The sequence below is a fragment of the Thalassophryne amazonica genome, chromosome 13 (genome assembly GCF_902500255.1).
Source record: "Thalassophryne amazonica chromosome 13, fThaAma1.1, whole genome shotgun sequence".
NCBI lineage: Eukaryota > Metazoa > Chordata > Actinopteri > Batrachoidiformes > Batrachoididae > Thalassophryne > Thalassophryne amazonica.
In genome coordinates, this window is record NC_047115.1 from 32,736,354 (window position 1) to 32,754,932 (window position 18,579).

Genomic DNA, 18,579 nt, shown 5'->3' on the forward strand with positions numbered 1-18,579 from the left:
ATCTGCACTTACATCTCGGTCCAGAACTCTTCCGGTGCTGTTGAGGAAGAGCCTCTGCTGTGCCGGTGCCAGGATCACCCAGTAGTCGGTGTTGTCCAGCAATGTCAGGTAGATGGTTCTTCCTGGGTCTTGAGCATGGCCATTGATCTGCATGTTTTCTACCAGAACTGTACCTATAAAAACAAAGCAATCTCTATTTTATGAGAGAAGAGAATAATAATCACAGTGGCTGGGCACAGCTAACCTCAGGATTAGATTCAATAACTGATAAACTGCCCTAACCACTAACTTTTATTGTATGATTCTGGCACTGGATTAGTGTTTTTCACTCTAAACATTGAAAAACAGACTGAAAGAGCTGAAAATTTCTAATGTTGTAGCCAACCTAATCTCCTGCCAAGTTCACAATCATATCACAAAAAGTGATTTAACCTATTAGTTTGTGATACCGTGATAAAATGGAGTCGATTTTTGAGGGCGGCCATTGGGGTTATGGGTAGAGTTAAGGTGAAAGGCTAAGAGTAAAACTAGTGAGCAAAAGGTGACTGTGTCATGAAAGTGTAATATATTTCGTAACAGTATCATGAAAAAAATAAAATAAAGCAAAAATGAGACTGGGTTGGTTGGCACTTCCCAAAAAGGTTTAGCGTGCAAAAATCAGATTATGATTAAGATGTACATTAAAAAAAAGAATAAGTGAACAAATGAAATTAAACAGGATTTGACATTCTAGATATAGTTTATTCAAGTCACAGAAAGTATTAAACAAATAACAAATATTAAGAAAAAAATGCACATGGAATATAACTTTTAGAACCTAATTAACCCATTTACTCTGGCTTGACCTCCTTTGCACAGTGTGTCATTTTCTCCTTTTGGGATAGTTTCTAAGTTCCAACATGAGCAAATGTATGATTTTAGGCTTTACAAGAGTTACACTTTATTAAAAAAAAAAGATGTTACCTGACTTAAAGTCACCGTAACTAAATTTAGTCAAAGATAATTGGTCTGCTCATGGAAGACATTAATGGATGAAACCTGTGCCAACACAATACCTTTGATGACTTGCTTTTAAATTGGAGAAATAAATAGTGAGTTCCATCTAATTTGACAAAGCTGGTCTGGGCAGAGTGGGAAGAGATGGAGATGTGCATGGCGAAAAGGTCTGATGGCCAAGTTAACCGTATAGTAAATTAAAGCCAGTTTAATAGACACAGTCCAGAGTCTATGTTTGCCTGACAAAATGAAAAATGTTTCATCCACTATCAGCCAGAACAGGAAAACAACCACCTCAGTTGTAACAAAAACACAAGGTTTAGTGCTACATTTGCTACACAGTTTGCACAAATGGTCACCAACCAGAAGGGTCATTCTTGGGGATGTCCCAATCCGATCACGTGATGGGAAATCGGGCACGATCACGTGGTTTCAGACTTGATCGAAATCGGACGTTGCATCCCGATCAGGAATCTGATATAGATTTTATCCTCATTATTTTGATCAGCGCTATTTCAAGCTCATTATTGCAGATTAATAGGCCTTTCACATGTCGGAAGCATCAGAGGTGTCAATAATCAGTCTAAAATGTATTATTTTCAATGAGACGCGTTGTTTTTTAGAGGCGTCAGAAGCGTTGCTTTTGACGCGACGCTTCTGACGGGACCGCGCATTGCCGCTTGTCCACAGGCGGTCAAAGTTCAACCCAATCCAACTTTCGACGCTCTGAGCTGTGATGTAGCTTCACGCTGTCCAATAGGAACGACGCATCGGGCCAAAACATGGAAGACTAGTGGCAGAAACCACTGATCACTACAAAACAGAAACATGTCACAGGACTGCTCATTTATAGAGCAGTTTTCTGAAGAAAAATCCTTGGAAATGTTTTTGTTGTTTGTTACCTCAAAATTTCTGATTACTGTTAAAAAAAAAGTTTAGAACACTTGTAATTAAAATAGCTAAATCAATAAATGGTTCTTTAGAAACCTTTCATCTGTAAATCAAAACCACCTGTTATTTCAGATTAAATAATTTCTTGTTTAACATAAGGAACCTTGGGCATTTATTTTTAGACAAATAAAATAACATGGAAATTTGTACATTTTTTAAGTCTGGTAGATTATTACTTGACTGTTCAAACTTCCTCAAGGAGAAGTGCACTGTTTAAGTGATAAATAATAAAATAAGGTGATTAAAATGAAAATATTATATATTTAGCATTTGTTCATTGTTCATTCAGTTTTTTTAAAGTATCGGATCGGGACTCGGTATTGGCAGATACTCAAAATCAGATGACTTGGAATTGGATTGGGGCCAAGAAACCCTGATCGGGACATCCCTAGTCATTCTGATTACTGATATTTGGTCTCAATTGCTGAACTTTGATGCTGTTCTATAATTTTTGATTATGCTCCTGATTTTGTAATTTTTTTTTTTTTTGTGATTTTTCTTTTTTTATCCTAACCTTTGATCCCGATGACTGACATTCTGAGGAGCATCAGCATTGAAAGAATTGGGGAATGTGAATAGATGTGGGATGAACTCATGTTACATCATGTGCAATCTATATTGGAACTTCTGAACACCACAACCTGCTTGTGGGACACGGGACATCTTGCTAGCGAGCTCAGAGGCATCCGGACTAAAATTTGAGCCATAATGGTCCTGCTGTGGTGACCCTAAGTGAAAAAGGTAGAAGCTGAAAAAATTTACTATGAAGAAAATGAATTAATTCAACAAAACAAGCTCTACTACCTTCTGGGATCTTATACCGCCACATCCCGGCAAATCCATTGCCACTTGTGATTAACAAAATGTCACAGGACTACTGGCAATTTTTAAATAAAGCACAAACAAACAAAAGACTTTAAAATATAGTCAGCAATAAAGACACTAATCATGCCTCGCTAATCCGCCAGCTGTAAAACCTAAGCGCTGTCTTAATAGGCTTTTTAATTACCGCTCATAACATCTTGTATTTTATCATTCATCATAAAACAGGTTCATCCAGCTCCTCAGGCTCTCACATTGCTAAGAAGACGCACAGATAGAGATGTGATGGAGAACCTTGCTTTATAATTAGAATTTGCATCTTTTTAAATGCAGCTGCTATTAATGATGGTGCATTCTATTTGCATCAGCCAGGGATCTGATGCATATGTGTGTCGTGATCATGCGGTCTTGTAATTATCAGTCTCACTTGGGCTAAACTGCATTTGAAAAATGGATTTTCGAGGAATTTAATTTAAAAGTCAAAAGGCCCCTTGCTGCCGGTTCATTAATCTAAAACACGGCATTTTCATATTATAACTGCCACAGCAGCTTGAGTGGTGAGCCACAAATTTTTGTAGTGTCAGGTTGTACATCACATGGCTCATCATATATAAAGGGAAGACACAGACAACATCCTTTTTTCTCCAGTTAATTGAACTTTATCTTTTCTGCTTTGACAGCCGATACTCCCACTGTTCCAGATGTACCTCCTCTTGATTTCAGGCAAACTTCTTTTCCTGATCAGTCAAACAAAAGTCTTATTACTTTACAAACACAGAATACAGAGGATCAATGAATGTCATTTTTTAAAAGATGAAATCATTTTTATAATGTACAATGACTTAAAATTACACTCACTTCTTGTCAGTGTCACCTCTAATGTGGGTTTCAGAGTGGATGAACCAAACTGGAGGACAGAGTGCGACTTTCATCGCAAATACCAATTGTGTTGGCGTACGCAGATGACGTTGACAGATCAACATGGACTTTTCTGATTGTGCTTCAGCTTGGGTATGAAAGCCACTGGCTTCATTGAAGTTTATTGGAACTGACTACAGAGTCTTGTTGGGAACGTGCATTGAGCTTAATTACACAATACGTTCTGCCAGCTCAAGGCGGTAAACCACAAAGCTTATGGAATAGAAAATCCTCTCATTTGGTTGTGAAGTAGGGAATCCATTGCAAGCAATTCAAACAGCAGCAGAGCAAATACTGATGTCCAAACCCTGAAGGAATCAATTCCATTTGGTTTCATTGAATCTTAGAGAATTTCAGTAAGACTGAAATAATTTTTGTGGGGTTTTCTCAAAAACAGCTATGTTCTTGAGGAATAACAGGGCATTAAAGCTTAATTTATATTTTAAAGTATGCTACCACTGCAAGGTATTCTATGATGATCATAAAACAGAAAAAATAACCAGACCAGCAGTGAAACGTACCAAGAAAGCTTGCTTGCAGTGTACTTCAAAGATGAACAAAGTAAAATCACAAAGTACTTTTGTCTTATTATACTCAGACAGCATCATAATTTAGTGGGACAGTGACACAAATTTTTAAAATAATTTTTTTTCTCTGTTCTTCACCACAACAGAGTTGGAATGAGAGTAGAAAGATGACTAAGACTTGGCGAGAATAGTTCAACAGGTGTACAAAATATTGCATTGCAACCATTTAGGAATTACATCCACTTGAATATATAATTACCCCATTCTCATAGGCCATAAGTAATTGGAAAATCAAAATATGAAGATTATTGTTAACCAGCACATTGCCCTTGGGGAGTCATGGGCTCTAGTTTGGGTAGTGTTTATAAAATAGATAGCTGCCATTTTTCAAGGGTGGTAATAAATTATGCAATGTTTCCTTAATAATTCTGAATGTCGTGTAAGTTCAGAATGTAATGATCAACATCCATTGTTCACTGCTGTTTAATAATATATGCAATTTCGCCATAAACAGTCCTAACAACATTCCATTTTGGTGGCGTTCATCCTTGACCCAAAATACATAAGCATACCAAATAGCAAATGTCAGCTCTCCCCAGTGTCTTCATGATCGAAGCCACAAACACACGCATGTATACACAAACACAGAGGCCACTTGGCTTTTAATAAATTGATGATTTACCGCCCCCTGCTAGAATTGCATGTGAGTCCAGAATTTAAATATCAATGTCCATTGTTCAGTATTGTTAGCTAATACTCCAAATTTCTCCAAAAATATTAGTCCTATCAATTTTCCATTTTGGCAGCTTCTAACCTTGACCCAAAATACATAAGCATACCAAATGGCAAATGTCAGCTCTTCCCAGTTTCCCCTGTGATCAAAGCCACACACACACACACACACACACACACACACACACACACACACACACACACACACACACACACACACACACACACACACACACACACACACACACACACACACACACACACACACACACACACACACACAGGCCACTTGGTTTTTAATTTATACATATAAATGGTCACTTTTACAGCCAGTGTTGTTTAAACAATACAGGGGATGGATACATGAACATTTCCAAGTCACTAAGTATGTCTTGGACGTCATTTGCATCCATCATTAAGAAATTTTCTCTTTTTTGCTTCAATATGATATATCTCAATATGAGCCATTTAATATTCAGTATCTTACAAAACTGAGTCCTGATCTGATATTTGTATTTTCCTGGATATTGCACTTGTACAGAAGACATTGTTAAGCACATTAAAGTCAAATGTATTCTGTCTATCTATCTATCTATCTATCTATGTGTGTATGCTTGAGAGTTTAACAGCTGTTCCACTGATTAAGGGGAAAAAACTCATTCAATCCAATCTGTTCCTTAATATTTGAATTACGTAATTATAATTTTTAAATTAAACTGATTTTTTAAGTGGCTCATCAGTGCTACACTGTGCAGCATTATAATAGTAAAATTAAGGCATTTCAGTAATATTAATTGAACAACATTTTAGTTGTTAAAAATACATTTATTCTCATATGTCATGAGGTGAGAAGAACATCCACTGATTTAATGATACTGGTTTAATTTATTTGATAGAATTTATGAGGTCTGTTAGAAAAGTATCGGACCTTTTCATTTTTTGCAAAAACCTGATGGATTTGAATCACGCGTGCTTGCATGACCAAACCTTGAACCTTCGTGTGCATGTGTGAACTTTTTCATGCCTGTCGATGGCATCATTTGCTGGTAAGCAGCCTTTGTGTGGGACGTGTGTTGTGCTCTCGGTGGACTTTCATTGCAAGGACAATGACGGAACGACTGGAGCAGCGCTACTGCATCAAATTTTGCCAGAAACTGGGTGACAGCCAGGTGGAAACCATTCGGAAGATTCAGACGGCTTTCGGTGACAATCCTATGGGCATCACACAGATTAATGAGCGGTACAACCGGTTTAAAGACGTCCGCACAACGGTGGAGAGCAAGCCACGCTCCGGTCGGCCATCAACATGCTGAAATGACCAGATCATTTCCAAAGTGAACGCTGTGGTGATGCGGGACCGTCGTGTGACTGTCTGAGAAATTGCAGAAGAGGTGGACATCAGCACTTTTTCGGCACAATCCAATGACAGAAGATTTGTCCATGAAAAGAGTGGCAGTGAAATTCATGCTGCTGCTGACGGTGGAGCAAAAGTGCCTCCATGTTGAAGTCTCACAGGATATGCTGTGACATGCCCACCTCTTCCACAATTTCTGGGATAGTCACACGACTGAAAAGTCACAGAAAGCCGTCTGAATCATCCAAATGGTTTCCACCTGGCTGTTGCCCAGTTTCTGGCAAAATCTGATGCAGTCGCGCTGCTCCAGTCGTTCCGTCTTTTTCCTTGCAATGAAAATCTGCCGAACTTTTCTAACAGACCTCGTATTTTTAAAAAACTGCCTTGATCTGGCCCAATTCTGGTCACTTTGATTGAGTTGAGACATCCTTGATACAAACAGTGTAATACTGTATGGTAAATCTGCTTGGAGTAGTTTTTCAAAACTGAGTGATTGGGCAAGAAGAAAACTCGCAAGGAAAGACACTCAGACAACCCGGAATCTCTCAAAAACTGGTTTTACATCTGCCATGTGCATTCTGGCAACCTTTATCTAAAATTTTGCATCCTCTTTTTAAAAATGTGTAAAAACAAATAAATAAATAAAACAAAGAATTAAGTAAAGACATCTGGAGCAAAATTTTGGGTCTCCACAAGTCAGGTCCTTGCTTTGGAGCCACCCCCAAAAGGTTCCAGGTACCACCAGCAGCCATCACTTTGTTGTACAAAAACATAAGAATGTTGAGGCAATATAGGCTTTAAATAACTGAGGAAGAATGCCCAAAATAACACCCAAGAGTGAAAGGTTTGTCCCAGAGTTCCACAACAACAACAACAACACAAGAACCCTGCCTCAACTGTATATGTGCATGTACAGGTCAAGTCTGGGATCATGTGCTGGCACCGTGCGTCCCAACATCCACCACCCACAGGCTCGCTTTGGGTTCTGGATGATTACACTATGAAACAAATTTTTATTTTTGTTTTGTTCCTGGGTACACAGTGTGTTTTCCTAACCTGTTATGCCTTAAATAAATAGAAAATAGCTGTTATTCTACAGAAACTTTGCTTCTGTGATCAGGACAATGATATTTTGAAATTTGTCTGTTTTCAAGAATATTCTCGATTTGCCTTTACTACTACTGAGTAGTCTTCTAGAATATTCTTTAACTGCTAGAACTGTCCAGAATTTTCTAGAAGTTTCCAGAATTATCTAGAAATTTCAAGAAACTTTTAGAACTTTCTAGAACGTTTTAAAAAATAAAATCAAAGTTTGTGCTGAATGTAGTCATTTTTCCATAGATTTTAGTCATAAGCAGTTGAAATATAACACTTAGAAGCCAGGAACAAAAATTGTGTTACATAGTGTTATCACCCAGACAGACCATCTCTGCATCCCCACCTTTCAAATGTAACCGTTATCTTCAGCAAACCGTTGAAATACAGGTGTCCACTTGGCCTTGTCCAGCCACTGGGGTCGTCAACAGTGATGCACCTGCATGCTAGATCATGCAGAGAGAACGCGTCACATGGTCATCAACATGCAAACCCTATGCCTCACAAAAGTCTCCCTATGTGTTTTTATGCAAGTATATGATACACAAAGTGAAGTTTATTCAAAGTAACACTGAGCAGTTCACCGGCGCAATTGTCATCTCTCAATAAGAGTAATGTTGAAAAAGTTGCATTTCTATAAAACCGTTTCCACTGGAGAATGAATTACTGAAGTATGTAAAAGTGATACTTCAAGTTCAGTCACCTGCATCAGGAACTGAACTGCAGAAAGGGAGGAATTTAGCTTGGGTACTCTGCTCAAGGACACTTGGAGTATCCAGGAATAAAAATAGGAAAAAAACAAAAGAAAACAAAACACCAATCCTTCACTTAATGGTCAATACTCAGAAAAACCACTTGAGTTTGCAGAAATAAAAACAAGACTGTCAAAAAAATGAATGGAATGCAATGTGCAACCCCCCCCTTGGCTGAACCAATCTTGTTTATCCAGGTTTTGCTTGATGAAGTACAAAAACCCATTTTAGGATTAAAAGAAAATCACATGCAAATACCTTATAGCTCTTACAAACTTAATTATCTGTATTATTAATTTCATGCATTTTAATACAGCACTCCCTCGTTTATCGCGGGAGTTACGTTCTAAAAATAGCCCGCAATAAGCGAAATCCGTAAAGTAGTCAGCGTTATTTTTTACAATTATTATAGACGTTTTAAGGCTGTAAAACCCCTCACTACACACTTTATACACTTTTCTCAAACAGGCATTAACATTTTCTCACTTTTCTCTCATGTGTAAACACTCTCAAAGTTCAAACCTTAGTAGAAAAATAAGACCAACCTGTTTTCAGGCCCAAACATTTTTTTGAGAAATAAAAATAGAACGTTTTCCTACAAATAATTATGATGGCTTTTAGAACTAACGAATTAATTTTAACGATCAACCTACGAGGTTGGACACATAAGAAATTATTAATAGTGACTGACCAGTATTTCACAGTTCCTCTGATCGCGCCTTTTTCCACTGAGTCACACCTCGGTGAAGGTGTCGTTTTCCGAGTGAAGAACACAGTTATGGGTAGGTGTTTTCTTCTGGGCGAGAAGATTCTAATAAACAGACATGCAGAACACAATGCGCGTACTCTCCCTTTGTGGTGCCGCGACCGGCCTGCTTGATGAGGACGCAGAACACAATGCGCTGTAAAAAAAAAAAAAAAAAAAAGCATGCAAAATTGGACTAAAAAAATCCGCAAAACTGCGAGGCTGCGAAAGGTGAACCGCGTTATAGTGAGGGACCACTGTAATTGTTTCTTTATATGAGTTTCCCACCACAGGCTACATATTTTATTTTCACTTAAATTTTGAATCATGAATTTCTTACTTTGTTTTGTTATTTCTGTCTGTCAACTGGGTCTATCAACAGAATCCAATATCTCACACTAAAGACATGTTGGCACAAAGAGAACATATTTGCCACTCTGCGGTGGAAATTTTATTTATACTCAACAAAAATATAAACGCAACACTTTTGGTTTTGCTCCCATTTTGTATGAGATGAACTCAAAGATCTAAACCTTTTTCCACATACACAATATCACCATTTCCCTCAAATATTGTTCACAAACCAGTCTAAATCTGTGATAGTCAGCACTTCTCCTTTGCTGAGATAATCCATCCCACCTCACAGGTGTGCCATACCAAGATGCTGATTAGACACCATGATTAGTGCACAGGTGTGCCTTAGACTGCCCACAATAAAAGGCCACTCTGAAAGGTGCAGTTTTGTTTTATTGGGGAGAGAGAACAGTCAGTATCTGGTGTGACCACCATTTGCCTCATGCAGTGCAACACATCTCCTTCGCATAGAGTTGATCAGGTTGTCAACTGTGGCCTGTGGAATGTTGGTCCACTCCTCTTCAATGGCTGTGCGAAGTTGCGACGACGAACTGGAGTCAGGTCGAGACCCCGATGAGGACGACGAGCATGCAGATGAGCTTCCCTGAGACGGTTTCTGACAGTTTGTGCAGAAATTCTTTGGTTATGCAAAGCTGTTATCCTCTTTTTCCTTCACCTGCATTTAACCTCAGTGGGATGACTCGGGAGTCACAAGGCCATTAAACATGGCAGGCTGGAGGCACAGAGAACCCTTGACACACCTAAGGCATTTTAATTTGATGATTTCTCTTGAAAGCACTGTTTTTTAACAAGCTTTTTGATGTTTTGATTGCATTCACTCATTCATTCAAAAAGAAAAAGAAAAAGATGGCATTCCTATTAAACGAGTGGTTTGACTGCAAATCAAAACCACTGGGTTGTACCATTGGGGTGTTCATTTTGGAGCGTGTGCAGAGACTGATGCCCATCGAGGACAATCTAATCGAGTGTATACACGGCAAACACGATTGCTAACACACTTGTTCCAAACAAAATGTTTATCAGATGCATTTGCTTTCATATTCTCAATCATCCTAATTACCAGGCAAAAATATCACAGATGCGGATTTCTACTGGATCCGCTGTGGCGACCCTGTTCAATAAAAATGAGGGCAACTGAAAGATAAACAACATCATCCGTGAGAATGAGGACAGTAAGGGGTATGAGAATGCGATATTTCAACCCAATGATCTTGACATTGACCCAAATGACTGACCTCTGGCTGACCTTGCCAAGGCAATTCTGAATCCACCCAAGTGTGTCACACATTAGGTCGAATTTGGGTTGAAAATTAAATTCCTTGACCTTGATCTTTTCAAACTGAATTCTTTTGAAGGGTAGTGTCACGGTCAGCCTTTATCGACATAAAGTTTAGAAGAAATCAACAACAGAACCTGGGAGGACTTGGCCAACAAACACAAAGATATGAAAGAACATTTGAGAAATATTTTCACTGCAGAGTATACCAACAATATCAGCTAGAGTGGAACCTTTAAAGGTTGTGTTGCACATATAAAATGAGAAAGGTTTTGGTCATTTCCCCTTGTACCACCTTTCTCTCTCTCACACACACACACACACACACACACACACACACACACACACACACACACACACACACACACACACACACACACACACACACACACACACACACACGCACACACACTCGGAAACACACTTACTGCAAACAGGCACCAGATGTCAAAAGACACACCCTGTGGCAGCAGTGCCAAATAAAACGTGTCTGCCTTCAAATAATCAGACATGTTGTACCACAGCCATGTTGGCACTACACATGCTTAATAAACTTTAATGAGTTTTGAAGAAACATCTGGCTGCTAATACGTGTCTGCCAAAAGAAAAGTCACAAAGGAATAAAGTGCACAAACAGCTGCTTCATTCAGTAAACAGTTACGCCAAGAGGTGCTTTGAAAAAGTGTTGGGGAAAGGTTGAGTGGTTTCCTTCTTTTTCACAGATCGATATGTTAGTCATATGTGTAAACATGATTATATGAAGCTGAATTCATGAATCTGTCAAAGCAGGGCATAAAATGATCACCTCACCATGCTCCAAAATGGGATTACTTTTAGCGTGGGTGAACTGGAAATGATATTGATGAGTAAGTAATTTGCATCTTTACATACAGTGGCTCAACACATGCAATGTACCACGCAATTCTTTTAGACCGCCTGAGAGACTGTGTTGGTGTCAGAGGGACTGTTCTGGAGTGGTTTAGGTCATACCTGTCGGAGAGGTCTTTCTCCATCAGGCTGGAGGACTCCACCTCGTCTTCAGCACCTCTTCATTGTGGAGTCCCCCAGCGTTCTATCCTGGGACCCATCCTCTTTGCTCTTTATCTCCTCCCACTCAGAGAGATTTTTAAAAAACATGACGTGGCCTACCATTTTTATGCTGATGATTGTCAAATCTACATGCCTATCGCTAAAAACAGCCTTTGCCCCCTGACACCCCTACTCGACTGTCTGCGTGACGTCAGGGCTTGGTTCTCATAGAATTTTTTGAAACTTAATGAGGGCAAGACAGAGGTTATGTTGTATGGAAGTGCCATCTTGACTTGGGACCTCTTAAAGATTTTGTACGTCCAAAGGTCACCAGCCTTGGTGTCACTATAGACAGTGTGCAATTATTAATGATTAATTCTGGTTTTACTTTCCAATTCTAAATTTGTGCAATATTAGATCATTAGTGGGCATCATATTTCTTCCTGCAGTTGCTAGCTCATGCGCTTAAGTTGTTAGCTCATATGAACATAGCACGTAGGTGACATGTCTATGGGATATTTCAACAGCTAAACAAAGTTGTTTTTTGCAATTGATACGGTGCATTAGTTCGTTGTCTTTTATTTTGGAGATGTACAAGATGGTAGCATTTATTGTTTTTTAAGTTATTGTACCATTGGGGTGTCTTAATGATACAATAGTCCCAATAGTTCATCCCAGCCAAAGCTGGCTAGGATGAACTAACCCACCAACACACTCATCTGTTTTTGTTTTCTTTTTTTGGTGTCCAAGTGCGACACTGTTACCAGCACAGGCAGTAATCCAAACACAAACACAGTGTGCTGTGACAGCAAATCTAATATATATATATATATATATAAACTGTTGTTGCGCCATAGCTTTGTGTCTCTTTCTCTCCAGCTTCAGCTTTAATGACACACTATTTTCAACATGTCCCCTAGCACTGCATTTTTATTTGGCTACACCAGAAGTCTAGAAACCATTCAGACTTTAAATATATCCTATAACTTATAAGACAATGGTGCAGTACATTCCAAAATCTTAAGCTTGACAAAGAAAACACATACGACGATGTTGTAAATTTAAATGTAATGCTATAAAATGATGAGAATAACAGAATAACAAATACCTCAAGAGACTAGACTTCGGGGAGCATGTGCTAGTGGTGCTCTCTGACACACTCACCACACTGTGCAGCCATCCCGGGTCCTGGTTGGCAACCTTTGAAGGGGAAATCTTGGATTTTAAAACCGGGCCATACTGTTAGATGTTTTGGGGTTTAAATTTGTACTCAGGACATGAGCTGGTAAATGAACTGCATTTATATAAATCATTTCCATCTGAATCAGAAGCTTATCATTCTACAATGATGCCTCACATTCACCCACACACTGATGTCAGGATGCTGTCATGCAAGGCCGTCACTACACACTGGGAGCAATTTAGGGATTAAGAATGTTGCTCAAGGACCCTTAATGATTTTCTGGCCTCACTGGGCTTGAACAGAGGGTTCTCTGGTCTCAAGCCCTCTGCTTAGCCACTGGACCATCACCTCCCACACTGTTATATCTCAGAACTGAACTTTAGCAAACATTGCACAGAAGAAAAAATTTTGACTTGACTAACATTATGTTAATGGTGTTGTGTTGTTCGCAAGCAATCGGATTATTTTCAACGCCTCTTTCATATGCATGAAGGGATCAAAGTCCTACTAGAGCGCTGTTAGTCTTAATGCTGTTAGTCAATGTGCTAAAATTTCACTGCCCACCTTAACCCTCTGGAGTTCAGGGTGTAACTGGGGGTGTTTGACTACTTTTGGCTTTCCATGTTAATTTACCATGTGGATTATGTCATGTGTTTTTCCACCAATGATAAAGGGGATGATGCCCCCCACCCAGGCCACAGAAAAGGAATGAGGAAAGATGTTCACACGCGCACTGAATGTGACGATTCCACAACCAAATAGGTGGGTTTATGATCAATTTTGGTTTGGTTTACAATGTGTGTTTAACACCAAATGATAAAGGAAAAGTTATGTTTTCTTTGCACATGTAATTGCTCTGGGCAGGGAAGAGAGATGAGGGAGAGAAGTCCTGTTCTCATGCATGCTGGTCTGAGCACAGCACAGAGAACCGCTCCACACACGTTACCATAATAAATCAGGAAAAAGCCTTCCAAAGATTATTAATCATAATTCAGGTTTTATCAACAACATCAACAACATTTAAAAACAGGTATGAAGGTTGAAGTCTGCACTTTCAACAAAAATTCAAACTGAACTTGAAAATGTGGGGAATTTAATTCGAGGACCACTTAATTCGGTCATGTGACTTTGACGCGTATCTGCGTCGGACAACTTCAGAGGGATAAATCTCCACACCCAGCATCTTTTTTCAGAGCACTGTTTTTTGTGTGTGTGTGTGTGTTTGTGTGTGTGTGTGGGGGGGGGGGGGGGGGGGGGGGGGTTTGCTGTGCAAATGTTGCAAGCATTTCACATTGAAAATCTCTGAACATTTCGGAAAGATGCTGTGTTATCACTGTCGTGCTTTTTCAGGCACTCAATCAGATGGAGCAAAACTTATCACCCCATAAGGGCACAAAGTGAAACTTTTGTGGTCTGTGTCCAGTCATCTGATAGGTCACACAGAATCCATCCATCAATCCATTAGAGACAACACACACACACACACACACACACACACACACACACACACACACACACACACACACACACACACACACACACACACACACACACACACACACACACACACACACAAAACATTGCATCAAGAACAAGAACATTTTGCATTAACAAACTCATTATTTATTGATCACTGTCTTCTTTGTTCTCTTAATCAGGCTTTGGATTACTTAAAACATAAACTTTACGGTAGGATTTGATGAAAAAAAAATTAAAAATTGCAAACTGTAGCAATTTTCTGAGAGATCATTGAAGATAAACTGTTAAAAACCATCTCACATTCATCTTCAACTGCTTAAGGGTCTCTTGGGGCCTGGAGCTAATCCCAGCAGTCACAGAGCATAAGGCAGCGTACATCCTGGACAGGACGCCAGTCTGTCGCAGGGTCATATATAGACAAACAAACACACATCTACGGTTAATTTAAAGTTTCCAATCCGCCTAACCTGCATGTCTTTGGATGTGGGAGGAAGCCGGAGCACATGGAGGGAACCCACGCAAACATGGGGAGAACATGCAAACGCCACACATAAAGGTCAGAGGTGGGAACTGATCCCATGACCTTCTTGCTGTGAGGCAACAGTGCTAACCACTAAGCCACTGTGCTATCCTAAAAACCATATATACAGAAATAATATTTTCTTATACGTGTCTTGGGCACCATCCAAACAAAGTGCTTCACAGAATAAAAGACATAAAAATAACATAATACCAGTAGTTAATACTAATTAAAGGCATAAAATACAGCATACAGTGACATAAAAGACCAAAAATAAAATTTCAGAACATAAATGACTGTAGACCCCAGAAAAAAGAAGTTTTTAGTCCCCATTTGAACTCAGCTGCCTAATCTCAGCCGGAAAATTATTCCATAGCCACGGCTCATGAGAGGCCAAGGTGGTTACGATTTTTTTCACAATACTTGTGAAAGAAAAGGAAATGCACACCAAATCATAAAATGAAGCAATTTAACAGAATAAACACATAAATCTTCTGCCCACATCCAGTGCTGTGCATATCTCAAACTGGCACCATGTCTCCTACCATTAAAGCAAACAAAAATAATACAAAAAAAAAATAAGACAGTTTGTTATATTTGTAATCGATGATGGTCAGGACTGATTAACTGTATTGTCAATTGGCCCATTCCAGCTCCAACATGCTGTGGCAGACACTTAAAAGACCATCTTAACTGGGCTAAGCATGCAGAGCTGTAAAATAAAACGACATACACATTTCTGTACATACACATTTCAGATTCCATTCACAGAAATCACACTGCAGTCGACTAAAAGATAAGTTGTTTGGTGAATTACAGCATACATGCTGGGGAAGCAGTTTCTGATTTTATTATATTGATAGTGACTGCGTCTCGCGGCAAAGAAGCACAGTGGAAAATTTGTCTGCTACCAACAAAACCTCAATTTATCTTGAGGATAACCAGATGGCCTAGGTCAAGTGAGTGCAGAGCGTGGCTCAGTGAATGCGGACTGATGATACGGTGAGATGCTGCTACACCGTTCACGGCACTGTAAGTCAAAAGCATAGCAAAGCAATAAAGCTGGCTCTATCCTGTATCAACAGACCGGAACTGGAGGAAATATGTTAAAACTTTTAGGGATTGCAGATTGATAGGTTAATCAAGCTGAAAAACAAAATGCCTATAGCCATGACGAATGTGAATGCTTAACACAAAATTACGCACACACTATTTCCCGGCTCAGAAACTTATACAAATTGGCTTTTTTTACAACCTGGGTTATCAAAGCATTGTTCGTATTACAGTCTATGCATCTTCAACGATTGTGTCGTATGAGAAATCCCACTGCAAAAATACATGAATCAGTTTAAACCTTAAAATTCTGCATTGTATATATAATACATACAATCACTGGACACTTCAGAATCAGAATCAGAATCCAATTTATTGCCAAGTAAGTTCTCACATACAAGGAATTTGATCCGGTGTCATTGGTGCATAAACAACAATAAAAAGAAAAGGAAAAAAAAAAATATACTTCTGTAAGAAGTAATTGGTGCGTAAACAACAATCAAAATAACAGGAAAAACTCCTTCTGTAAGAAGTGTAGGAGTCAAATAGACAAACTGGATAACATGGTGGAATGAGGCTGTGCAAGGCATGCAGATGTACAGTACTTTATTAAGTACACCTGTTCATTTGCTTGTTAACACAATTTGCAAATCAGCCAATCACATGGCAGCAACTCAATGGTAAAAAAAAAAATGGATGGAAAATGGACTGCATTTATATAGCGCTTTTCCATCTGCATTAGACATTCAAAGTGCTTTACAATAATGCCTCACATTCACCCCGATGTCAGGGTGCTGCCATACAAGGTGCTCTCTACACACCGGGAGCAACTAGGGGATTAAAGTCCTTGCCCAAGGGCCCTTAGTGATTTTCCAGTCAGGCTGGGATTTGAACCGAGGATCTTCTGGTCTCAAGCCCAATGCCTTAACCACTAGACCATCACCTCCCCTCCTCCCTCAATGCATTTAGGCATCTAAATGTGGTGAAGACGACTTGCTGAAGTTCAAACTGAGCATCAGAACGGGGAAGAAAGGGGATTTAAGTGACTTTGAATGTGGCATGGTTGTTGGTGCCTCACAGGCTGGTCTGAGTATTTGAGAAACTGCTGATCTGATAAAAACAGTGTAATACTGTATGGTAAATCTGCTTGGAGTAGTTTTTCAAAACTGAGTGACTGGGCAAGAAGAAAACTAGTGAGGAAAGACACCTAGACAACCTGGAATCTCTCAAAATCTAGTTTTACATCTGCCATGTGCCTTCTGGCAACCTTTATCTAAAATTTTGCATCCTCTTTTTAAAATTGGCTAAAAAATAAATAAATAAAACAAAGAATTAAGTAAATGGACTGCATTTATATAGCGCTTTTCCATCTGCATCAGACGCTCAAAGCGCTTTACAATTATGCCTCACATTCACCCCGATGTCAGGGTGCTGCCATACACACCGGACATCTGGAAGACATCTGGACACAAGACATCTGGAACAAACTTTTGGGTCTCCACAAGTCAGGTCCTTGCTTTGGAGCCACCCCCAAAAGGTTCCAGGTACCACCAGCAATCATCCAATTTGTTGTACAAAAAACATAAGAATCTTGGCACAATATAGTCTTTAAATAACTGAAGAAGAAAACTCAAAATAACACCCAAGAGTGAAAAGTTTGTCCCAGAGTTCCACAACAACAACAACACAAGAACCCTGCCTCAACTGTATATGTGCATGTACAGGTCAAGTCTGGGATCATGTGCTGGCACCGTGCGTCCCAACATCCACCACCCACAGGCTCGCTTTTGGTTCTGGATGGTTATCACCCAGACAGACCATCTCTGCATCCCCACCTTTCAAAAGTAACCGTTATCTTCAGCAGCCAGGTGAAATACAGGCGTCCACTTGGCCTTGTCCAGCCATGTGGTGAAGACGACTTGCTGAAGCTCAAACTGAGCATCAGAATGGGAAAGAAAGGGGATTTAACTGACTTTGATCGTGGCATGGTTGTTGGTGCCAGACAGGCTGGTCTGAGCATTTGAGAAACTGCTGACCTACTGAGATTTTTGCACACAATCATCTCTAGGGTTACAGAGAATGGTTCAAAAAAGAGACAATATCCAGTGAGAGGCAGTTGTGTGGACAAAAATGCCTTGTTGATGTTCTTCACCTCATTACCACACTATCCATTATTTTGAACAGTTGACCACACCAAATATTTAAATTCATCTAACTTTCACCACCTCTGCTCCTTTCAATCTCACCATTCCACTGTGCTCCCTCTCATTCAATAAAATGTACTCTGTTTTTGCTGTGACTTTCATTCTCCTTCTCTCCAGTGCATATCCCTGTGTCTTCAGCCTCGCTTCAACTTGTTTACGTCTCTCACTACTGATCATGCCAGCAAACATCACAGCACTTTGAGAACCCTGCCAGATCTTGTCCATCACCTTTCCATCACCACTGCAAATAAAAAAGGTCCAGAGCCAATCCTTGATGTAATACTACCTCCACCTTAAACCCGTTCTTCATTCTTATCGCATATGAATTTTATAATTACTTAAAACATTTTTACAAGACATTATTAAATTAATATTGGGACTATTTAACATGGAGAACATTTACCATGAACAGACCTCTCCTCCAACCCAGACTCACCTTGATGGTTAACATTATTTAGTGGCACAATAGATGCAATAAAAACCTGTAGCCAAGTGCAATGCTGCAGTGCTGTTGCAAGGTATAGCCCAAGTCACTAAAATTGCTTCTTCTCCATTATATTTTATAAAG

At 39.5% G+C, this 18,579-nt stretch overlaps 1 protein-coding gene across 3 annotated transcripts in view; it reads right to left on the reverse strand.

Annotated features, from left to right (window-relative positions):
• Positions 1-18,579, reverse strand: part of pcdh15a (protocadherin-related 15a) — a 707,751-nt gene that overhangs the window by 334,575 nt on the left and 354,597 nt on the right. For all 3 annotated transcript variants that reach the window (XM_034185498.1, XM_034185497.1, XM_034185496.1), the window contains one exon: positions 13-173. In XM_034185498.1, coding sequence (XP_034041389.1) covers positions 13-173 — 161 coding nt within the window. The remainder of the gene's footprint in view (positions 1-12; positions 174-18,579) is intronic.